General features: G+C 39.6%; 1 protein-coding gene and 1 long non-coding RNA gene across 5 annotated transcripts in view; both read right to left on the minus strand.

The window, feature by feature from the left end:
* The window catches only part of FIGN (fidgetin, microtubule severing factor), a 105,476-nt gene extending 99,056 nt beyond the window's left edge, over positions 1-6,420 (minus strand). Inside the window, exons 1-2 of one of the 4 annotated variants that reach the window (XM_021528567.2) lie at positions 5,042-5,386; positions 4,089-4,258 (exon numbers count right to left, since the gene is read on the minus strand). In XM_021528567.2, the coding sequence (XP_021384242.1) occupies positions 4,089-4,113 (25 nt within the window). In that variant the 5' untranslated portion in view covers positions 4,114-4,258; positions 5,042-5,386. Of the gene's footprint in view, positions 1-4,088; positions 4,566-5,041; positions 5,387-6,299 lie in introns of those variants that run through there. The other 3 variants (XM_077785000.1, XM_021528570.2, XM_021528568.3) reach the window with 3 other exon arrangements.
* Positions 6,417-25,837, minus strand: part of LOC144246697 (uncharacterized) — a 233,201-nt gene continuing 213,780 nt past the window's right edge. The window contains exons 3-4 of the long non-coding RNA XR_013340366.1: positions 19,669-19,778; positions 6,417-6,436 (exon numbers count right to left, since the gene is read on the minus strand). This is a non-coding gene — a long non-coding RNA (uncharacterized LOC144246697). The remainder of the gene's footprint in view (positions 6,437-19,668; positions 19,779-25,837) is intronic.

Below are 25,837 nucleotides of genomic sequence, written 5' to 3' on the forward strand. Positions count from 1 at the left end.
TATTGATTGGGGGCAAAGAGCCAAATATTTCTATTATTAGATCTGGGGATGCAAGATCAAAACTCAGTCTGTCATAAACAACATACAAGTGTTTCATATAGACAGGTCTCATGCTGATTTTGTACCATTAAACCCACTCCTAACAAGCAGATAAGCCTATTAATTGATGATTAGGACTACAGAAGGATCAGTCATCATATTCAATGCTTCTTGTATGCATTCAATGAATAACCTTATTTACAGGAACCATACAGAATATTTCTCCTCTAAGAAATATATTTTTAAAAGAAACTGAGCATCTAAACAATAGCAGATTCCAAACCTTGTTCATTCAGCATAAAATAGCTTTATTAAATTTTGAAACTAAATCTTTGTATTTTGAAAGAGATTCTGTCTCCATTGTCTATAGCAGTTATTAATAGAGAGATGAAAACTAAAGCCCAAAGATGACACATCTCATAAGAGCCATAACAGAAACAAAACCAAGAAAACAAAAACACCATCCAAGTGTTATAGAGTTCAATTTTTAAAGGGCTAGTATACAAACTATTCTGGAATATATTTTTAGTTGCTATCCCTTACTACATACACACAAGCAAGTAGGGCACAAAAGTTCAAGTGCCATTTTTCAATTATAAGAAATAAAAATAGTAGGGCATTTTGTATCATGAAAATAAACCACAAAAAATGTTTGACTATGCTCAACTATAAAAAAGCTTAAAGAACAGCTAATGACATAAGACCAGTCATTTTTTCCCATGAACTGTATGATGAAAATATCAATAACAATACAATCATAATATTTCTAAAATGATGCTACAATAAGCAAACATTCCTGTTCTTGCACAATGTTGCAATACATAAAAACAATTCGAGCTAATACTGAAGGTATCTTAATATGACGGGAGGAAATAACAACAAAACCTCCAAACCCACCAGATTCATGTAGGAGTCACATCCTGTTACAAACATCAAACAACAATGAGCCTTTATTACCATGCTATGATTCCTTCATTTCAAACATGATTAATTAGCAACTATAACACTCACCAAAACTCCCACCACGCTGCTGTTTGTTGCCTATTTTCAAATGGGTCTCTATCAAGTATTCATAAGCAGTGTTAGTCTCATTTACGACACTGAAGAAAAGAAGTCATAGCATCTTGCTTTAAGGAAGATTTCACTCATAACCTAGCCAAAAAAAAAAAAAAAAAAAAAAAAAAGCACAGAAAAGAAAACAGAAACCCAACAACCAAACACCAAACCCTTGTTTCTTCAAAAGGATTCCTTTATAATCCAAACACAAACTTTATGCAAAATGAAAAACTTTTTAGTGAAGTTGTTAAACTATTTAGATGGTTGAAAATAGAGAAAGATAAAACACCAATTTTAGGCTTTCTTTTGGTCTTTTTTTTTTACTTGAAATATTAACTTTGCATTCAATTTGAAATACACTGCTCCTGTTGAGAATGAAAGCATGGTTCATGTGCTAAAAATGGATAATAGAAAAAGAGAATCAGAAGGGGAAGAGACACTTAGCAGTACTCTTAACATGTTTTAAGCTGTGCTAACAGATACCTTTAAATGTACCTTACTTGCAATAAACATTACTTTGGCAGTAAAAGAAACTTTGCTTCACAGGGATGAGAGGTGGAAACTGAGATTACAAATAGAAGAAGAAGAAAGAAGACTGAGAAGAGAGGAAAAAAATTGCCTTCTCAAGCAGAACTCTATAAATACCATCAGAAAGACAACAAAAAAAGGTTCCATTTGGAAGCAACAGATGTATTCCTAAGCAAGAAAATATCCCCGACGAAATAATGCAGAGAGTCATACAGACAGGATCTTTAGAAGCCTGAAAAGAAATTGCCTGTGTGGCAAAGCTAAAGTTTCCATGTGAAAATAAAAACAAGGTAGAAGATCCGATACCTCCTTAGTTTACCAACTCTTATATCAGAGATACTTGATGATTTTGTCACGCCCAGAGCAGAGGAATTTTTAAGCGCAAATCAGTCCTACTCTCTCCAGCTTTCTCAATTTTATAAATTTGGCATCAAAAACATCAAAGCAGCTTCCACTTCGGACCTAACTTTTAGAGGATCAATGTGACAAGTCACTGCTTGATAGATGTTTCTCTTGATAAACGACTTGTTCAAAAGAGACATTGTAGCTTTCATTTCCTGACCACAACACACTTTTAATTTGCAACAGCAGAGCTGCTCGAGTGTGACTAGTTCCCACTTCCCAGTCTTTCAGGACTGTGGCACTGTCAGGCCACATGCACGGGCAAAACAAAAACTCAAAAAGAGATGAATTTGCAGAAAGAATTTTAGCAAAACTTTTCCTGAAACAGGAACCTGATTATATTTAATTTCTCCTAACAGTGGGCTCTTAAACACCCCCTCCCAATCACCCTCAATCCTTAGCATTTTGAACACCCCCTCCCAATCACCCTCAATCCTTAGCATTTTAAGGGAAGCAAGGAAAGAGAGAAGTCATATTGAAAATATATACTTAAGCACCATAGAATATATATAGCTGCCTAATAGTATCATGTTTATTATACATACATATATCACTGCTACTATAATTATTATTATTATCTGGGAATTGCATTTAACAGTCCAAACCGTCCACACCATCCAATTTCAGCTCTCAGCATACTGTCCAATTCCCGATTTAAAATTTATAAATGTAATATCCTCCTCATCACAAGCAGCAGTCCAATCTGCTCTGAATATATATTACAGCTTTAACATCACAGAGGGAAATCTCCCATCTGGCAATCACATTTGCTCCAACAGCTCTAGGAAAAAAAAAAAAATGTTCCGCTCTCGCTTGCTTGCTCTTCTCCTTAAAACATTTCTCAGAGCAAATTATGTGCATCTAAAATAAACAGTTGCCTTATTGATTGTTCCAAAGTCAACAAGTTCTAAATGCAAAATGCAATCAGATCATTTCCATCACATAGCACCTGGGATATGTTTAGCAATACAGTCACCTACAACACCAAAATAGGAGTGTACATTGTGCAACTGTCTCTCAATTTCTTTCTTGCATTCAGATATGTTATTACGAGAGATCATCAGCCACACACGGCAGACCTCACCCTTATCCCAAATACACACATGCACACACACACATGCACACTCTTTCTCTCTCTCCCCTAGGGTCTCTCTCCATCTTTATTTGTTACTATCACACACAATTAAAAGTGAACATAAAAGTGAACCCCTTTTTGGTTGCACAAAACAGACTAATAATCACTTTTGTTGTTACTTCCTTAGCCTTAACTGCATACCTAGAGGTGCATCTACTGCACACAAGGAGCTCTATTGAAATTCCCCGTGCTCCATCTTATCTGACTTTTTTGGAGGAAGGGGCAGCATGGGGGTCTGGAGAGTGACCATTAAAATAAAGCCAGTTCCAGCACCTGATTATTTCATTTTGTTAAGCATTGAGAGCAGAGCAGTGTGAACCAGACACTTGTAAACTGAGCATAAAATACTCCTTATTAAATTATATTAAGCATTTGACCACAACAGTAATTTTGTTTGTTTACATGCAAAACATTCCCTCACCCCACATCAGTTAAAATCTCTAGCAGCTGATTACGCAGAAAGAAAGAGAGGGAAAAGCAGCTGGAGTTTAAATAACTACTAAAAAAATACCAGTTTGCAAAAGGAAAAAAAGATGCATTTTAGGCATGTATGTATGAGCACATAGATGTGTAGGTGTATATATTCATTGCTACACGTTTTTGCCCTCTCCACTCGCCGAGTTTTACTAATTTACATACCATCGGAGTTCAGTGGTGTGTATAGTGCACTGCTGGTAACATGCAACTTCAGGTTTCACAACTGAGATCAATACAATGGACAAAACTAATGCCATGATTGAAGCAGAAATGATAAACAAATGATAGCAAGAGGAAAAAAACACCTATATATATACGAGAAAATATACTATTAAACATTAGGTATTTATTACAAAATATTTGCATGCAGAGTCCTCAGTGCGTTATCATGCTATTTAAATTTGTCTTTGCTATTTAGATGCAAAGGAAGTAGATCCCAAAACGGACATACCATAAACACTGGTGCTACTGATCATTTCTTGCTGGCAGCACAAAAAGCTGAATTGGATTTTTCACAAGCAGGAATTCCAAAGGTTGCTTTTCATTAAAGCCACTTTTCCTCTCAGCTATCAAATGTCACTGCCTTGAAACGTGGGCCCTTTCGTCAGGTATTCATTTAACCTACATGCATATAATTAAGTGGGAAAGCAACATCAACAAAAAGGGGATCTCAGATCACAAGAGAAGAAAGAAAGGGGGGAAAAAAAGCACATGACCAGGAATGCAAGTCCATGTCAATTTCACTCACTCCCATTGAAACTAACAAGAGCTCCAGGGAGGATAGTAATAGGATCAGTGGATTGTATATACCATTAAATTATACATCTTTCTCTCCCTCCTGAGCCAACAATACGCCCACCACGCTGTACCCCCTCCAACATGATGTGCTTACATTTTACTGCAACAGCTCCTCTGACATATTCGTGCCCCCCCCCCCCCAGCCAAGACACAGCAATTTAAACCTAACTTTTGTTCTGCGAGATTCTTATTTGCACTTATTTAGTCAGAAGTTAGTTGCCTCAATGTCCAGACCCGCGTTACCTGCAGTTTATTATTTTCAAAGCAACTTAAAAATAAATCCAATTAAGAGGAGAAGGAGGTGGGGAGGGAGCTTGCAATCGCGAACTCTTAATCTGCCTACTATTGTTGGCAATGATCAAGGAGGAAAAACCATGCACTGCGATTGTATATCTGTACTTTCCAGACTACGATCAGCCAAGCAGACCGGAGTGCTTAGTATCAGAAAAAGACCGCAAAATAGGCAAAATATTTAGGGCACGAACAGGCAATTAATACGCGGCTGTGTCGGAGATCTTTAAGATTTAAAAAAATGTAAAACGATGGTAGGGAGACTGGGGGAGTGGGGGGGGGGGGGGGGGAAGGAAAAAAAAAAGATCCTCTTACCTGGAGATTTGGTACAAGAACTCGATAGGTTAGAGTAGCATCGATCCGATGTGTTTGCTGATGAATGGGGGCTCGGGTTAAGTGAAGGTGCCTATGATTTGAAATCATTCCAAGTTTTTGAAGGGAAGACTGACTGCAGCCTCTGCCATGTTGGAATTTCAAACCCAAAACAGCTGCTTTGCAAGGAGCCAGCATGCCAGCAGCTGGACGCCTGCGCAGAGCGCCGCCGAGCCAAATTCAAATCACTTTCACGCGAAGAGCCAAAGATCAGTTTTCAAAGGGGGAGCGGCGCGGGGGGCGGGGGCGCTCCGCGGTCCTGCGCGCGGGGGCCGCCGCTTCCCGCGGGGGCTGGCGGGGCGTCCGTGCCGCGGCTCCGCTCCCTCCGCGGGGCCGCGGGCCGGGGGCAGCGCGCAGCGCGCTCCCTGCGCGGCGGCAGCGGCGGCAGCGGGGCTCCCCTCGGGCGCGGCGGCGCGGGGCCGGGGCCTAGCGGCACCCGCGGGGCGGGCGGGCGGGCTCCGGCGGCGGAGCTGCCCCCGGCTGCGGCCGCCTCCGCTTCGGCGCGGCCGCCCCGCGTCTCCCCGCCTGGGGCCGGTGGGGCGTCCCGGCTCGGCCGGCAGCGGCCTGCGCGGCTGCCCCGGCCGGCGGCTCCTGCGCCGCGGCCCCGGGCGGGCGGGCGGCGTCGGGGCTCGCGGGTCGCCGCCGCCTCCCGCCCGAGGAAAATGGCCGGGGTGGAAGTGCCGTCCCGGCCCGAGCGGCGGGGCCGCGCAGCCGTGCGGGGCCCCGCGCCGCTCCCGGGGAGCCCCGGCCGCTGCCCGCCGGAGCCCGGCTCCTAGCAGCCGCGGAGAGGCGATCCCGGTAGCCGGCAATGGCTGAGGGGCCCCGGCAGCCACACCTCCCTCTCCCCGCACTTCCCAGCCCGGCTCGGCGGGGGATGGCAGGGAGCCAGCTCAGCTACCCCGGCCCACAGCTGCCGGGGACTCCCCTTGCATCAGAGGGATTCCCCGGGGGGGCTGCTGGACGGGCCGTGCGGCCGCCTCGTGCCGGCAGGGAAGGCGTACGGTGGCCAGGCGGCGGCACGGACCGGGCCCTGCCTCTCGCACTCGGGGCTCCCCAGCACCGGCTCTCCCCGCTCCAGCCCCGCACGGCTGCGCGCCGCTTCCCCGTCACCGCGGCTGCGGAAAGGGCAGTGAGAGCTTCCCACGAGACACATCCACGTTCTTGGGCTTGCACCTGATGGGACTGTTCAGAGCATTTTTACCTTCTCACAGGGAAGAAGCCTGTGCTGTCCGGATGCTGTTCCTGGGCTCTGGTTTAGAGGACTGGAGTGGTTTCACTTCCTCGCTTCCTTGTCCTGCTGTGGAGTTAAGGATGGCTTCGGAGGGTTGTTTGTCCGTCCTGGATATAGAGGAGACCGATTAAATTTTCTTAGTAAAAATGGAAGATGTAGAGGCAGTTAAGGCTCTGGAGGAGGAAGGGGAGACCAGACCCAGGGGATTAGCATCTGGAGGAGTTGGAATAGGCTCATTTCTTGTCTGTTTCCCTTTGCAGTAATATAGTAGGCCTAAATAATACTCTGAACTAGTTGCCAGCAGAAGCTGCTGTGAGCTGTCAGCCAGTCCCTATCCTACCCAGGTAATGGAGAGGGAAAAGAAAGAACAGGAAAGCCTGTCTGGTTGATGCATGCAGTGATTTAGTTAATCCAAAATGGTTTTTACCTGCTGGTGAAAATAGGCACCTTTCACACTTTTGGAAGGCTGTAGCCAGCCTGTATGACAAGACTGTGCCTAAAGATTGGAAATAAAAAGAGCAAAAGTGCTAGACAGACTTCTGCTTATTAAGAATATGGAAGGTGTTCCTGGCTCACTTGGACAGCTAAGGATAACTAGTTACTGCTACACAAGGAGAGCACTGCCAGTTAAATAACAAAAGTATCCTGAAACAAGGAGCTGGTTTGGAGCAGATATTGCTTTTGCTTCCCAGTATGTCCGAAGTATAACAAAACATACACAGGAAAATACAGTTAAACTGAATTTTGGGATGTAGAGAGCTATTTTTAGAACTTGCAACATAGCTATAGCAACAGGAGTCTATTGAAATAGCTTTAGACAGCTGTCCTGAGCAGCCAGCAGGCGACACCCAGCCACAGCACCCGCTGTGGTCCAGTCTGCACCGTGCTCTTCTGACACCTTTTCCATGCCCTCAACATCGGGTGGCTCTGAGCAGCGGGCCCAGAGGCTGGGTCAGCCCATTGCCTGTGCACACAGCTGCTCATCATCCCTTCTACAAGGGCTTGTGGGTATTAAGCAGCCACCTTGGCAAGCAGATAACTGCTCCAAATGCAGGCAACACATCAGTAGCCCCTGGTATCCCCTAATTTGACCCACCTACACAAGTTACATTTAGCAGTCTCTGATGCTGACATCTGCAGCACAGCATATTGCCTCTGCTAGTGTTGCCAGCATCAGGCACTAAGTCATCACAATCCCAGGGTCATGAGCTTGGTCTAAAAATCATCGTAAAACATAAAAAGGATTCTTTTGTCTTTGCTACTTTAGGCATCTGGATTCTTTTCCCATAGTTTTTTTCGCAAATCATGGTACTATGCACGCTTTCTCTCAAGAGAAAGATGAGTTTCTTGGTCAGTTACAGAGTTCTGTGACTTGTACCTGTAGGAAACCAACTGGCAATTACCATAAGGCTTTAGTCAATAAACACAAGTGCTTTTTAAACTTTTTAACCTAGAAAGAAAGTGTTTAACAATCTTTGTATTTCATTAACCTCAGTATTTTAATTTTATATACCTTTTTTTTTCCTCCAGGCTTCTCCTGACACATTAAAATAACACAAATTGAAACAATAGACATGGAGCATATATTTGTATGGGTTGACATTCATCTCTGTGCAGAAGGTCAACATAAGACTTACATACTATATTAAGTTCTTATTTTGAGATGTGAATTAGGATGAAGTGAAGGCCTTGTTGGGCTCATCTGTACATGGATAAATTCCACTCCTTGGTTAAAGTGACACCAGTGCTGATCCTTCTGAATGGGAAATTCTCATAGACTTTAAAACTGGGAATGTTTCTTGGAGCCTGTTTCAACATCTAGGTGAAACGTTTACAATGAAATTCAAAACCACATAAAACTTGCCTGGTTTTGGGTTTTGTTACAAACTCCAAACTTGGACTAGATATTTGAAAGGTTCACAGACCTTTTCAGCAAATCTAGATTAATATCATTTAAGCCAAGCGAATTGTGGAAACAAAACAAAAATAACAGAAAACAAAGAATAAAACTATCTAAGTATGCTCCTATGGGAGGGATGTTGATGTGATGCATGTGAACTTTGTAGTCTCTACTTGGTAGGTCTACTAAAGGCTTTTAAGAATTATAATAAAAACAACAATGTTCAGAGATATATTCTTTAGTGATTTAAATTATATTGATTTTATTTGTAAATTAAAGCAAGTTTTCAAAATGGCAATGTCTGAGTTCTCCTAATGCTGAAATTTGGCAGCACCTGTATCCCCCTTGTGTGCTGGAAGTACAGACCTCCCTGGAAGTGCAGACCTCCAGGGCAGGACCTCCTGCTTGTCTCCCTCCCTCTGTGCTGGGGAATCCCTCCTAGTCTCCCATCCTCAGACCTCATGTGAGGCAACCACAGCTGTCATTGCATACTAGGATGTGCTGCAATAAACAGGCTGTAAGTGTTCTTTTTTGGAGTTTTGGTCACTGGCGATTATGTATTATTTTATTCCTTTGTGAGGAGCACAATCTGTTTAAGAGCTCAGGCAACTCAAATCAGATGTTTATACCATCTGGATCCCCACTGAGCAGCCTCTCTGTCCCACATCCTGGGACATTTCCAGAATGTGTGTGGCAGGATAGCCCCTCCTGGGCCTCCCTTTTCTCTCTGGCTGGAGTGACCATCATACAGAACTCCAGTCTCTGCAGCTCAAGATTCACTTGCTGCCTTTTCAGACCACAGTCTTGTGTGTCAGCATGAATTTAATGGATGCCTCAGCTAGCTGGAGCTCATATTCCAAGAGGTAATGACACCTGTGTAGACCCTAAAGTATTTTTAAATATAGATCAAAAGTAATTGTCTCTTTTTTGCATACTAACAACTAACATTTAGTTGAACTAATGCCATAAAGAAGTCCCATAGTAAACAATGGGATAATGGTTAAACACAGAGTAATACATACCAAATATTGTTACACATTACTTCTAGGTTCTTCCCAGGAGATTGCAAAGGATGAAATACCTTCTAGCCACACCACTGATCTGCACAGTTTCACCTCAAACACATCTAAGCCAGGAATGTGTAAAGTCTTCCTGGACTCCTTAGCACACAGCCTGCTGATTTAGGTACTGGCTGGTACCTAATCTAACAAAACATCACTTGATCTCTCAAACTAAAAGAGGGTATGCTTAGATTAGATATTAAGAAGAAATTTTTTACTGTGAAAAAATAGACACTGGAGTGGATCACCCAGAAAAGCTGTGAATGCCTCATCCCCAGAGGTGTTCAAGGCCATGCTTGGTGAGACTTTTGAGTAACCAGTTCTAGTGGGAGGTGTCCCTGCCCATGGCAGGGGAATTGGAACTAGACAAACTTTTAGGTCCCTTCCAACCCAAATCCCTCTATGATTCTATGACTATTGGCCATGTTTAGTGTAATTCCTGACTGTATGAAACAGAAAAAAATTATATCGAGAACATCTCTCCATAGAGGCACTTTTACATCTTAGCTATGCCAGTGCAAAAATAGATGATTTCTATGATTGTAACTACTTTGGGTTAGATTCTGGGGCTTTAAGAGATAGCATCTCCAATATTTTTGTTCTCTTCTTTGTACATTTCCACTTCTGTATTAAACAATCACCTTGATTTCAGTGAGATTTCTGGACAAACCCTTTATTGCTCATTCTCTACCATCTTTCTGAATATTTGATGCTTTTGGCATCATAAAAGTATCAGTCCTCTGAAGTCACTTCTATTTTCCATTTTAGTCCTGGAGGAGAAGTTGTTCACAGTATCCAACAAAAAATATTAATTTAGCAAGTGCTCTGCATGACAGAACAATATATAGATGTTTGTCATATGAACATCTGAAAAGACATATGCCTTCTGGCATTTTTTGAATTTTGAGTGCTTAATATTTTTTACCCTGGTCATAAATGCATTTTTACTACAATTTCTCCAATTATTTTAAAGCAAGCTTTAATACAGAAAGTCCCTCTTGGGGAACTTTAGGAAGGAATTGAATGTTTTTAGGGCTTTTTTTCTTTGTCTTTTGTTTTTCACAATCTTGTTCATTAAGTGCTTAATAACCACACTAATCTCTGTAGTTTGACTTAACAAATACATTAATAACTTGTTCTCACTTAAAAAACATTCTCCTTATTTGAACTAGAAGAGGATGAGGTGCCCACACAAGGCCAGAAGAAATCAGAGACATTTAACGGTCCAACAAAGACCAAGACAAAGGAACGACAGCTAGAAATATGTTCTCCCTCTTTTTCCTGTCTCTAACTCCTTCATAGGCAAATATTCTCTTTGCCTTGGTGCCAGCATCTTTCTCCCTGTTTCCATACGTTAATCACAGTCGTTCCCATGTGCACCCCTGTCTAATACCTGTCTCATTCATAAGTCCTTGTCCTAAATTACCATCACATTTTATGACCTTTGACTTTTGCCTTTTTCCTGTGTCTGGACACATTTTCTTTCGTTGTTTTTCTTTCTTTCACTTTCCTTGATGGTCTCCCTCTTCTGAATTCTAATCAAGCTGCTTCTTATTCCATGTTTTCTGGTGATTTGTAGGAGGAAGACTGAGAACATCTGATGGACACCCTTATTATCTTTGTATTTCTCTTTAGCACCACTGGCAACTGAAAAGAGAAAACTGAGAGCAAGTCCTGCTCAGGTCTGCAAGCCCCAGGAAAGGATACACCTACTGCACACAGAACTTTTGACAAAGTATGCAAACAATTTTACTGAGGCTCAGATTTCTCCACACTGAGGAAGACTTTTATAGGCTGGTGGTAGAGGAATATGCCTTCCCAAACACCAAGCCTGACTACAAGCCATTAGTCAACAAAATATTTCAGAAATTTCTTAACTTGAGCAAACCAGATTTTCCCTCAGTGCATTCTGAGAATCAGCTGACCATATTTGCTGGAAAGTTTTAAAAAACAGCCCAAGGCACATATTTGGCATGAAAATTGCTGCCCAATTGTTTATGTTTGACAAACTAATGAGCAACAGGTTCTTACAATGAAACTTTGACTAAATATCCCACTAGAAAACCCACAATTAATGATTATCAATAACAGAAATGTATTTTACATAATGCTTAATACTTAATAACTTAATTTAGACAATGCCTAGGAAAAAAAAAAAAAAAAAAAAAAACCCACAAAATTTTATCTTGGAGAGAAAGTGGAACAGGGAATGGTAAAAAATCAAACAATAGTATGCTTGCAATTTTTTTCCCAAGTGCTTTTTCCAAGCCCTTGATATCGAAAAATCTTTGTATCTCATCTTGGAATGTACATTAAAATATCTCTCATTTACTCTACAATGGAATCAACCTAAAAATTAAAGGGGACAAAGATGTAGCACAGCAGTGGACTTGCTCAAAGTCACACATGCATGTGAAAAGGCTTCCCTAAAAAATTACATGCCATAGGATCTGCATGTCTGATAAAATACCCACAGGGTTTTATTTGCTCTTGCTTTAGAAGCAAACTTTTATTCACTTTTTTTCTTTTAATGTCTAAAATTTCCCTTACTCTAAGACAAATATCCTCCTCTAAGTAACACCCTGACACTATGTTATTGATCTTCACAGTAAGAAATTATTTTAATAGTAAAATTAAAACAAGGTTTATGACTTATAATAATATATATATATATATATATATATATATATATATATATATATATATATATATATATATAATTAATTATTAATGTTTTAAACATTGCCTTTGGTGTTGATCTGGGTGTATTCTAGCCTTGAAATAATATTATAAATCTATCTGAGCAGTCATCTCTAAAGCTTTTCATTCTGTACAGGTTTTTAAACAAGTGAAATATTTTTTTTAAAATTCTTGCTAGGTATTAATTGTTTAGAATGTCATGTTTATGAGCCTTTATCAAATATCCAAAATAAAATAAATTTCCAATGTGCCAAAGCACCAACATTTCAGACAAGCTTATTTTACATTTTTGAAGAAAGAAAACATTATTCAAACATCTCTATTCAGATAACCTAAGCAACACAGCTGTTCTACATATGCTATTCTTCCATTACAAGAAACATATTGTCTCACTTAGAAGATAAAGAACTTAGCAAAGTAAATTAATACTACTGGGTTTTGTGCTATTCAAAGGAGCATCCTTCGCCACTGTGTGTAATATAACAATTAAATCTTGCTAACTTGTACTTTCTTCTTCTAGCTTCCTTAGAAAGATCAAACTTGCTAAATGCACAGCACAGACTTCAGTCAACAAGGCACTTAAGTATGTGCTTAATTTTGTGCACATGAGTAATCACGTTACAGTAAATGGAACTTGAATGCTCAGAGTTAAGCACACACTTAAGTGCTTTGCTGGATCAGGGCCAGAGCATGACAACTTGCAGGTCATTCTTACTGCACAGAAAGACATCACAAACTTTAAAAATCCTTTAAAAAGCTTCTCCCCATTTCAAATCAACAATATCAAAAGCAAGGACAAAAATTAGTAGATGCTGCATTCTTTTCTTCTGTTACAAGTCACTAAACTGGCAGCAGTACTTATACCAAATTACCAATACAATAAATTCTCTTAATAAGTATCCATAAAATTACAATTTATTTTAAAGATCATAGTTTATAATTCTGTTCTCATAAGACCATTAGACACATGAGTCTTTTTAATTTTAAAAGACCTGCTAGTAGTTCTCACAAAAGAATTTATTCAAGACCTTGACCTTAAATTGATACAATTGCACAACTTAATCAGAATTAAACATGAGTCAAAGTACCTCAGAATATTATCTTGGGGGTCAACATAGCCTACAGCAGCCAGGCAGAGGATGCCATTAGTACCACAACCTTGGGTGTATAGGATTCTGATTCTGGGGATACAATATGCCAAACTAATTGTTTTTATTATATGGGTTTTGCCAATTATTATGGCAAATATATGGCGAGGATATTGTTAACGACATTTTTTCTTTCCATGCAGCTGGAAGGGTAGTTAAATACTCTAAGACTCTTCAATTCAGCAGCTTTCTAATGCAATGAAACTTTATACCCACTGTGTTACACAATTACTTAATTTTTTTGCTAGATTGGCATGGTTCAGTACTTATACAGGACTGTTTCTCTTTTCAGTACATGAAATTATTATTTTTTTTTTTTTAGGATCCAAAACTACATTTTAGATCCAAATTTGCCTGACTGTTGACAGCATTCAGATACAGGGAGCTTCTATGTTTTTCCAACACATAAGTTTCTTCACAAAAATTAGCAGGATGAAACAGCAAGTAAGGACACATTGCCAAGTCTGGTTTTCTACCTATCTACAAAGCAGTTTTCACACTTTCCATGACTGTGAATGTCCTTCTTTTTCTATCTTTTAAAATTTAATTAGGAAGAACTGAAAAATCCTTCTCTATACTGAGAGTGTTTGTATTGGGGGAGGAGGATGTCAAGGAACCAAAAGCACATTCCAAGCCAATTCTGATCTCATTTACAGGGATGAAAATCTGGAATTAATCCACTGAGTTTAACAGACACGTTCTGGGGTTACGTAGATGAGATCTTACATTTATAAGTGAAATCAGTGTTTTCTCCTCTGACATTCACATGCCTCAAACCAGAAACATTTCCTGAATTTAAAGGAAAAAAAAAAAAAAAAAAAAAGGCCAAATCATCCAGTTGGGAAGACTGGCATAATTCCATTGAAGTTAATGGTGCTGTAGTAATTTACATTAGCTGATGATCCAGATGAAAGTATATAAAAGTTTTCAGAGCAGGCTTCTTTCATTTAAAATTGCATTATGTTAGGTGCACAGTTGATGCTCAGAATTAATGTGCAAGTTGTTAATCTCGCTAGACCTGGATTTAAAATTAGACAATGCAATAATTAGTTTGGCACTATCATTCTGCTACCTAGAGGGTAATAATGTAGGTCATAAAATACCAGTGATCAGCACAACTTTTCATACAAAACAAAGAATCTGTATTGAAGGAGAGGAAAGGAGGGAGGAGAGAAATTCAGAAATCAGTTGTTATCAGAGACCAAAGTGGGCTATGGGGTTCTGTGCCACATCACAAGATGCTGTGTTGTGTAGGTCTACTTATCTTTATCAGCTCCCAAATGCACAGGTGATTCTGCAGGGTATAAGTGACTCAAAGCTGTCTATAAGCTCTCTTTATGTTTTAAGTTATATGTTTATTATTCTTCACAACTTTTTTATTAAGAATTTAGGAATATTATTTATTTTACAGTATTCTTTTATTTTTGCTTTTACTTGAAATATAAGCATTATGAGGCACAGTTTACAAATGTACAGAAATGTAACACTACAGTATATATATCTTGATTTCTTGACAAATGACTACTGGCAACATCAATAATTTAAAAGGAGAACAATGAAAATATAAAGGAATTGCATTTGTATATGTATAATTCTTTCTGTCCTGCCAGTCATTCTTGTTAGACTTTATATAAACATAAAGAAAATTATAAAATTATCAAGTCTGAACACTAGTCTTGATGAACACTTGCTTATATTTTGTTCTATCTAAATAGTCAGGATGCTTAAATGTAAACATTTTGTTGGTATTTCACATACACATCTATTAAGAAAACAACAATGCGATAATTTGTATACAATCAGGCTGTGTTTGTGTAAGATACCCAGCCGAGTTCAGTGAAGCTGAGAACATACACACAGGTGAACATATGTTTGAAGTATCTCTATGTCTCTTGTATGTATAGTATTAGAAAGTGCACATTCAATGTTACAGATGCATATATTCATAAATCATTTAAAGTTGTGCTTTTCATGTGGTGTGAGGCACAGATACAAACTTACTCATGATAATTATAGAACTGATGCTGATTTAGTCATTTCAAGAAAGCCATGGAGGCATAATTAGTGTCTGAATGGCCTCAATATTGCATTATTAGGAGGCTAGGGTGAAACTTGAAATGAGAACATCAAGGCTGATAAAAGAAAAGAAAACATGAAATACATACATAATTCATTCTGAGATATTATAAAGGTTTATAACCAGAAACAATAATTTGCAGAAGGCATCTCATGTACTCGAGCCAACTGCAATAATTTGGTCAACCTGTTTAAGATCAAATAGTATTCTTAGCTATTCTCAGTGGTATCTTTCTAATAAAGTAGCAGCAAACAGACACTGTTTGCTTCTGGTCACTTTTAAAGAATGTTCAGTTTATCAGTGGGGACTTTAATCTCAAGCTTCATAGAGTACAAAAAGAACATTGATCCTACTGTTTTGTCCTCTAGGCCACAAGGCATGCACATTTTTACATTCATTTGTCATAAAACAAAAAATACATTTTGCCCTTTGAAAATACCAAATGCCAGCTTTTAAACAAAATAATTTTCCATCACATTTTTCCCTTTCTTTTAACCTTTCCATCACTACCAACACCCCCCTTCTTTTTACCCCAGACTAATTTCCTCCCTCTGTTAATGCCTTTCCTCCATTTTAAGTACTAGTAAGAACTTTGCAGAATTCCTTGTTTTGGACCATTGTCAAACTGTTAAGGATTTGACAAGGTAGTTTGAATTAATCAGAACTCTTGACAATCCTCTTTCTAAATTTTCTTCTAGATAGGCTATAGGATATACAAATAATACCTTTTTACTCAAGTTAGACAAAGGAATGTGTGCTGTCAGCTGGGTTAGACCAAGTCTGCAGGTCCAAGAAGTGTTTCAAAACCCATCCTTTGCATATCATTTACTTCAAATTCATCTTCTTACCTTTACTTAAATAAATGTAATATGCAAGAAAAACTTGGCATTTCATCAATTATTACATACAGACCAAATGATTTTGTTATTTTTTCTGTACTTCTTTTTTGAAAACAATTTTTTTCATTTGCTAAAGTTGCCATTATTAGAAATGTGTTCAATAGCTTGCTTTCATAGTCACTGGATCGAGGGTCTATATCCAGTTCCCCACAAAGAATGCAAGGGTCATGCCTTCTCCATCTCTGGAGAGACAGTATATGGTGAGTGACTCCTCCTCACAAGCCCTGCTCAGTCTTTTAATTTAACATGAATGGGGTTTTGTTCTAGATTGTGTGTGATGGAGCCATGAAAAAACAACAGTATTTACTACACCAAAACTGTAGAAAAACTTGAAATTTGCTTTTGCTTCTCACCATCTGAAAGAACCAAGAAGGATATAAACTTCATTAAAAGTTATCCAGGGAAGATATGCATATCTGTGTCATCTCTCAAAACATGAAATATCTTTATGAAGAAAAAGTCAAGTGTGCAAGTTCCCAAATTCTTGGTGGTTTGAATTTTTGTGAGGAAGACGCGTACACAAATATGAAGTTATACCACCCTCTTCACTATCCATGGCTACCAAGGTTTAAATACACATTTGTATTTAATTTTCATTTAAAGTAGGCAAAATATAAGTTTTTACATCCTGTACCAGCTTGCAAAAACTTAGCTTTGGAGAAGACTTATTGACAGGATAACATTCTCAATCTTGAAACCACAGCGGTAGATCACAATTGACTACAAAAGAATGTTAAGACTCTCTACCCACCATCTAATGATGCACAACCCATTTCATTGTAGCCTTTTGTGCCCCACTGAGCTTGTTTTGAGAGTCTGAAGTTCATATGGAATGAAAGAATATTACAGTCACAACCAATTAAGACAATTGAGAAATATCAGATTGTGGCATATAGGATTTGATCTTGAAAAAAATAAAACTTCTTATGTGTCATTGTCTTTAGCAGTTATACACTCTGCACTAGAGAGAAACCAGCTTCTGCCTCTCTTTTTCCCCACCCTGTTTTATACTAGTAACCTTTAACTTTACAGGAGGAACAATTAACCACAGGAAGGAAGGGCTAAGTGTGTGACTATATGTAAAACTGCAAGCTAGATAACCAGCTGGTTATCTAGTAGTTAAAGCACTCACTTTCATTTTCAAAACATTTGACATGTTTATATTTATAGTATTATATATATTTAACATAAACTTCTCAACACATATAATACTTTTTTAAAATCTAAAATAGTTAATACTGCAATGTAACTTAGAATGATAGAATTGTCTTGTTTGGAAGATACCTCATGAAATACAGCCATTAACCTGGTGCTGCCACATCCATCACTAAATGATGTCCCAAGGAGCAACATCTACACGTCTTTTAAATGCCTCCTGGAATAACAACTCAACCACTTTTTTTGGCACCCTGTTCCGATGCCTGACATGCTTTAGAAGACACCTTCTGGATGATATTTTAAAATAAATTCTGAGAAAAATAGCTATACACTAAAGCTGAAGGTAAGATTGTAGACTCTCTCATAATCTTGGACTTGATAGTATTTTTGAACTGTGATAATATTTTACTATTTCATAATCTATTATATTTCCAGTTATAAGTTGAAATAGTGTTGCCAGGATGTTGAGAGAGGTGATTTTTTACTTCTGCACAACCCTGGTGGGAAACATCTGGCCTGCTGGGTTAATTCCTGGTCATTCCTGGTCAAGAATCACAAAATCACTAGGTTGGAAGAGATCTTCAATATCATCAAGTCCAGACCATGCCCTAACACTGCAACAAAACCATAGCACCCAATGCCACATCAAATCATAAAATCTTTTTTTAAACCCATCCAGGGATGGTGACTCCACCATCTCCCCAGGCAGACCATTCCAGTACTTTACCACCCTTTCAGTAAAAAAAAATTTTCCTAATATCCAACCTATATTTCCCTTGGTGCAGCTTAAGACTGTGTCCTCTCTTTCTGTCAGTTGCTGCCTGGAGAAAGGGACCAACCCCCACCTTTCAGGAGGTAATAGAGAGTGATAAAGTCACCTCTGAGGCTCCTTTTCTCCAGGTTAAATATCCCAGCTCCTCAGCCACTCCTCACAGGGTTTGTGTTCCAAGCCCCTCTCCAGCCTCGTTGCCTCCTCTGTCTCAAGGTCCTTCCCAAGCTGAGGGGCCAGAACTGGACACAGCTCTCAAGGTGTGGCCTCACCAGTGCCAGGTACGGGGGCACAATGACCTCCCTGCTCCTGCTGGCCACACCATTCCTGACACGGGCCAGGAGGCCCCTGGCCTTGTTGGCCACCAGGGCTCACTGCTGGCTCGTGCTCAGCTGCTGCTGACCAGCACCCCCAGGGCCCTTCCTGCCTGGGCACTGCCCAGCCACACCGTGCCCAGCCTATAATGCTGCAGGGGTTATTGTGGCCAGAATGCAGGAGTCAGCACTTGGACTTATTAAACCTCATCTTACTGGACTCTTCCCATCCATCCAACTGTTCCAGGTCTCTCTGCAGAGCTCTCCTACCTTCCAACAGATTGACACATGATCCCAGCTAAATGTCATCCACAAACTTACTGATGAAAGACTCAATCCCCTCATCCATGTCATCAAAGATATTAAACAGAATTGGCCCCAGCACAGACCCCAGAGGGACAGCACTGGTGAGTGTCCCCAGCTGGACGCAGACCATTCACCACCCTTCTCTGGGCCGGCCATCCAGCCAGTTCCTAACCCAGCACAGAGCTCCTGTCCCAGCCATGGGCTGCAGCTTTTCCAGGAGTGTGCTGTGGGAGACAGTGCCAAAGGCCTTGCTGAAGTCCAAATAAACAACACCCACAGCCTTTCCTGCATCCACCAGGTAGGTCACCTGGTCATAAAAGGACATCAGGTTGGTCAAACACGACCTACCCCTCCTAAAACCCTGCTGGCTGGGTCTGATACCCTGGCCATCCTGTAAGTGCTGTGTGATGACACTCAATACAAACTGTTCCATTACCTTACTGGTTACTGAGGTCAGAATAACTGGCCTAACCAGAATCCTCCTTCTCACCCTTTTTGTGAATGGGTGTCACATTGGCCAACTTCCAGTCATCTGAAACCTCACCAGTGAGCCAGGACTGTTGGTAAATTATGGGGAGTAGCTTCACAAGCTCATCTGCCATCTCCTTCATCACCCTGGGGTAGAGCCCATCTCATCCCATAGATTTATGAACATCCAAGCAGCTCATCAATTCTCTGACTGCCTCCTCCTGGATAACAGGGGGATCATTCTGCTCCCTGACACCATCTTCCAGCCCAGGAGGACAGCTGAGGACAAGCTGTCTTCCCACTAAAGACTGAGGCAAAGAAGGCATTAAGAACTTCCACTTTCTCCTCATCTGCAGTTACTAAGTTCCCTCCCAGACCCAGTGGAGAACAAAGGTTGGCCTTAGCCTTCCTTTTGCTGTTAACATATTTGTAAAAACATTTTATCCTTTACAAAAGTTGCCAAATTACATTCAAACTGAGCTTTGGCTTCTCTGATTTTTTCCTGCATGGAAAAGAAAGAAGGAAAGATACAGACTTACTGAGGCTCATCCAGCAACAGGCCAAGTAGGTAATTAAGGCGCTGGAGCATCTTTATGAGGAGAGGCTGAGAGAGATGAACGCTCATTGTCTCATCAGTGTGTATAAAAACCTTAAGAGAGAGCAAAAAGTAAATCAGGCCAATGGTATTTGGTGGAATGACAAGAGGACACAAATTGAAATACAGGAAATTTCATTTAAACATAAAACCCTACCTTTTTACTGTGATGATAGTCAAACACTGTAACAAGTTGATCAGAGAGGCTGTGAAGTTTCCATCCTTAGAGATACTCAACTCCCAGCTTAAGACAGCCCTTAGCAACTGGCTCTAGATGAGTAACCTTTGAACAAAGGACTGGACAAACTCCAGAGATGCCTTTCAACTTCAGCCTGTTGCTATTACTTTGGCTAAAAATTACTGAATTTTTCCTTATTACAATATAAGATTCATTACAGTGAAAATTCAGTAGACAGAAGACCAACTGAGAATGGGTAATGAATATCAGGTTTTTAATTCCTTAGCTGCTCTGTCTTCAAGAGCAGCTAGCAATGCAGTTGTAATGCTACTACCATTATTATTGTTATTCTTCTTGTTGTTGTTGTTATTGCTTTGAATATCATCTTAATTACTGCTGAGATTGTATAATTTCACTTCAGTCTCACCAACCTCCTAGAACAAATGCTGTTTATTTTGGGATAACAGCAGTATTCCATTGTGTGTATCCTATACTTGATATGAAAAGACACGACATTGAGTACTGAAACCCATCCATATAGGAATAACATGGTGCATTTTCCCAAAGGGATCTTGGAGGAAAAGATCTTTCACAACACTGAGTTTTGAAGGCTCAGCTTACAAACCTGTTTGTGCCTGGCAAGTATCTTCAGCTGAATTTGTGTTATTACCTTGCAAGTGGCACAATGCCACTCCAGCAGATGGGCATCAACATAGGCATGCCAGAGAAACATTACGTGCATTGAGTTGGAGTATTAGGGCCTGGATACCTCTCCAGGTATGACTGCCCATAAATATGGGCATCCTGGTTGAAGGGAGCACGTAATTGCAATTTCAGCAGAGTTTGTCTTTACTTTTGATGTTCTCAAAATACTTCTGATGTTACTTAACAGTATAACTTTGTTTGTTTGTCTCTTTTCTTGGCAAAAAAGGGCTGTGATTAGCAAAAGTACATGGGTGAGAGAGAATATATTGCAGCCATCCACTCTTCCAATATTCCCTTGGGAAGCATACAGGGATGTACATAAGTACAGCTGCAGCCAGGGTGAATTTTCTTATTTAATATAATAGCTCAACTGAGTGCAGAAGGCAGATTCATGACCTTTCATGCAGTGGAAGTGTGCATATACTGCAATTTCTTCTGAATAAAATTGCTAATGTTTCAAGGTGCTAGAAGAGTCTTTACTTCTCCCTTGCAATTTTATTGACATTTTTCTCCTAGTTTTCATTTGTGCTATAGTCTAAATTTTGCACTAAATCATTTAAGTTTGCTCTGGAGAGGTTGCGATGCTGCTCCGAGGCACACTGCCATGATAGAATCCACAAGTGAACACTTTGTATGTTCTTAAAAACCTTATATCCTAGTACAGAATGTGAAACAGATCTCTCAGCCAGTGCACTACAGTTAAATGCATTTGCCTGGGGGTATGAAATCAAAATAAAATAGGTATTTGTATTAGGATGCAACTATGGATAGAATCAGGAAATAGATACAGCTCTCTGCTTTGAAACATACATTTTTTCCAGTATTGTGTAGTCATGGGTAGGGAATATGTACATGCAGAAAATGTAATGTTTTTTCAAATTATATGCTCAGGTTCCAGAAGTAACTAATATCTGGATCTTGACAAAACTTACTGGATATTAGTTTGTATCACGTACATGTCCACTTCTATGGGCTTTCTAAAGATTCTTAACTTTTAAGTTTTCAGAAAATGTTGCAAGTAAATTCTTAGTGTTGATCTTTGCTTGTGCTGAATTGCACAGAACAGGGAACTCAGCCTCAATGAATATGCAACCTAATGCACAGTTTACCAATGTTCCTGAGATTATTATGATTTAGGTATAAAAATGTGTGCAAAGTTACATGAATATTGTAATTGAAAAGTTGGCTTAAATTAGCTTGACATGACAAATCAATTTGCTGTCACGTTTGACATATTAGTTGTCTTTTTACCATTGATTGTTCCCTCAGGAATTAATAACAAGAAGAAGAAAAGAGGTGTAGAGGTGCCCAGTTCAGTTGCATGGTGTTGACTTTGAGTTTTATGGTACCTGATGTGTGAGACAAAACAAAATTTTAGTAAGCCATGAGGTGCTCGTTATGAGAAGTAACTCCTTTCTGTGACACAGTAAACAGATGCTATCAAAAACTGTAAGATTAATTATTTATGCCCTGCACAAGCTTCAAAATTATTCACATTATTAGCCTCAATTGCTATTCAGTATCTTTCCTGTTTCTAGTCTAAGAACCACGCTCACAACATTGACAAAAAACCCCATAATTTTCCTGTCATGTCACTGTTAATGAACCAGCACTCCAGAACACATATACAGGTTGTGTGGCAAAGATCATAACATCAGGTATGAGGTCCTGTGGTCACACATGATCTTTGTGTAAGCTGTACCTATCAATCTGGAAGAAGTTCATGGAATGTACTTTTATTGAGTGCAAGATGCCACTGTAGTAAACCACAGGCCATCCACAAAAACTAGAGCCAATAACAAACTACCTCTGGAGATCAACTGCAGAGAATTCCTTGAGAAACTTAGAGTGGTTGTGCCATATGGGAGCAGCTGAAGCTTATGAACCTTCTGAGGATGACAGCAGTATAACAGAAAATGAAACTTTTCCCACTTACCACCACATAGAAGTAGAGAAGTAGACCAACTCCTAGAAAGAAGGACATGTCTCTTCATTAAAATTTAAAGTAGTTCCCTGGTTGCTTTTGTACTTCTACAGAGTGAAATTAGGACCTTGTTGGGAAAATCATGAATAGGACAAAAAATTATTTTTTAACTCTACGTAATTGTAATGCTATGATAGCTTAATAAAAGTGTAACTCAAAGTGACACACTTCCATATTTTGCTAAAAAAAGTTATCAGAGGCTCTCAGTCTGCTCTGTGATTTGTTAACTGTTTCTTACATTGATAACAAGAAATGGAACTAAGCAGAAAACTGGTGACACAAGTGAGTTAAAGTTCCCTCATGAGCACTGGTATCTCTCAACAATCACAACAGCAGGTGGGCCAGCAAATGCATTCCACGTATCACAGATATCTCAGTCAATCATTCATTCTCATCAACTCACAAAAAGATCATAAGGCAATTCAGATGTGAAGGGACCTCAGGAACACTGTAGTCCAACCCCCAGCTCAAGCAAGGTAGGCTTTAGGATCAGGTTGCTCAGCATGTTTGACCAATTCATCATGTTGGCCTAAATTTGAAAGTTTTTACTTAGTTCTTAGGCAAACTACTGACATAAAGGATTGAGAAATTGTCCAATTTCTTAGTTGCCATTTTTGTGGCACATATTTATTTCCATTTGTCTTTGCTTTAAAGCCTCTGGTTATATTAAGTAGTTCTACTTAAAAGGCTGCAGAACAACCTCAAGTATAAACTCAAGAAGTACCAAATGACATTTAAAAACCTGTGACCAGCTTTGTCCTATTAAATACATGGTGGACAAACACAGATTCAGTATCACCATTTCCCTGGAACTAATGCTTCATCAAATCATAATTTCATAATTTGAAAGTGATGACCCATCATACACAACATAGAGGAACAGTAAAGCTCCCTTAGGAAGACTTGAATAGGGAATTCAGCATTAATTTTACTAAGATGAGAAAAGGAGAAAGGCTGTGAAGAAACCTTCTGGAAACACCAGAAAATATTTTCTTATGGCTGATGAAGAGAGCAAAAGCAGTATCATTGTGGATTTACATAAAGCACATAGCTATAAAGATAGCTAAGAGAACAAATTGCAAAGAAAGATGTCAGAGGGAAAGTCCAAGCTGAGAAAGACATTCAGAATGGAAAGCATGATAATGAGGAACTACTAAGCCATATTCAGAGCTTGTTAAAACACAGAATATATGATCAGTGATGAGTATAGAGAAGGGCTGGACCTATGAACCCTGTCATTGCAGGAGTCCATGTGCCCTGTGCTGGAGCTCCATGTGTGGATGGAACAGGCCATTAATTGCTGGAGAATGCCTAGAATACAGCCAGGGAGAAGTTGTATGTAAACATTAACATTAAACCATTAACATTGCTCCATAATAATATCTGAAAAATCCCAATGGCAGGACAGTTTGTGAAAAATAACACCTTCATATATCCCACGTGCCTCCACTCATTTGAAAGCTGAGTTAGATTGTGATTGCAATGAAGAATTTGAAATCAGATTGCTCAGATGTAAGTTCAAAACTGTGCTTTCTTACAGAAACAAATACCATCTTGTAGGGCAAATGCAGTTTGCCTGAATTTTGACTGCTCTGTTATGACAGCATTCCATAGTATCAGTTATTAGCTTAAAATCAGTGAGTTATCAACAGATGCTTAGTAAAAGCTGATGAGGTATATGGCTTCTGCTGGATATAAATTCTCTCTATCAGTGCAGATAAACACTGAGCCAAGAAACAAAAACAGCTGTATGTGAAGATTTCCTTGATAGCTACAAACTAATAAACCATTTTTTCCCCAGAAAATTCACTAAAAACTTAGTGAATTTACTGAACTCCAACAACTTATAGGCTTTACATTTCTGGCAGCCTGACAAGTCATGTTACCATCCAGGGTATGCAACCCAGCTATGGATCAAAAGGAAATTAGAATGCAGGGTGTTTTTTTTGTTTGTTTGTTTGTTTTTTATTAACTACTATCCTTTGAGACATCCAAATCTGATACTTTTTTGAGATATTTGTAGTTGCCAGCTACAGAGAATAGCTCTTGAGTGGCTCCATTCCTGTTCCCTGTGAAAATTCACTAGATAATGATGAGTCATTGTTCCCTTGAACAGAGAATATACCACAGGGACCCATGTTACTCCCCTTGTTCAGCATGTGAGACAAAAAAAAACCTCTAGATGTTTAGAGATGAGACATGGTTTGCAATATATTCACCTGAGAAATCACTTCTCTTCTTGTGTCAAACTGCCAGCTTTGGATCAGAAGCGGTGTTGGAGCTTGTTGCATATGAAAGAATGGCTTAGCCAGCAGGGCTTTGTCTGTAAGAGGAATTTGGCTTGGGAATTAAGACTGCCAGGTCCATCAAATCCCCATTGCCTTTGGGAAGCGAAAGAGTTTCTGAAATGAAGAGGCTTCATTGTTTGCTCTGGAGGGATTTCTTACCTCTTTTCTACTCTCTGAAGAATCTTTATATATGTATTTGGAGAAATTTCATCAGGGAACTGAGATCTTTAGGTGAGCATAAATCTATATTGTAAGAAATATTTTTAAAAATCAACTGCTTTATTTCAAAAGTAAAAGGGCTGATTTTGGTGCACAATATGAAATACTGGCCTGATTTTAATAATGTGAATTGTGCAGATGTCGGTGACCAAATATAATGAAAATTCAGTTTTGTTTTTGGGATCCCTGGTACACATAGTAACTTGGCTCTCTGAACTGACAATGGACACAACTTTTCTAAGAGATAAATTTGGAGTCCTCAGATAAACAGAGAATGGTTCCAGACTGACAGCACCAGGAAAAACAGCAACTTCCTCACTGTGCAGACTGAAAAAATTACCAACTTCTCCTTAAGGGAGGAAAATGGGAAGTAGGGCCTATTTTTTGGGATTATTTTCTGATTTTTGTAAAAAGAGATTTGTAGGTTATTACAAGTGAAGTGGTTTGGCACATTCTTTTTTGCTTCAGAGTCCCTTTCAGAAGAGTGGCTCTCTCAGCTCACAAAGCAACACTAGAGTCCTTCACAAGACCCAGTGTTTGCAGTCAGACAGGTGTTATCTCATCTCCACAATCAAGCATGTATATTAGATAACCAGAACTCTCACAGCCAGTCCCTGAAAAAACCTCCCTTCTATTGCACACTCCAAACCTCCAAGAGGGCTTGGGGAGAAAGATGGTCATATAATACACCAGGTCACAGCACTGCTCGGCTGTACTGCTTCTCAAGGTTCACTTCAGG

Source organism: Lonchura striata, chromosome 8, assembly GCF_046129695.1.
Source record: "Lonchura striata isolate bLonStr1 chromosome 8, bLonStr1.mat, whole genome shotgun sequence".
Taxonomy (NCBI): domain Eukaryota; kingdom Metazoa; phylum Chordata; class Aves; order Passeriformes; family Estrildidae; genus Lonchura; species Lonchura striata.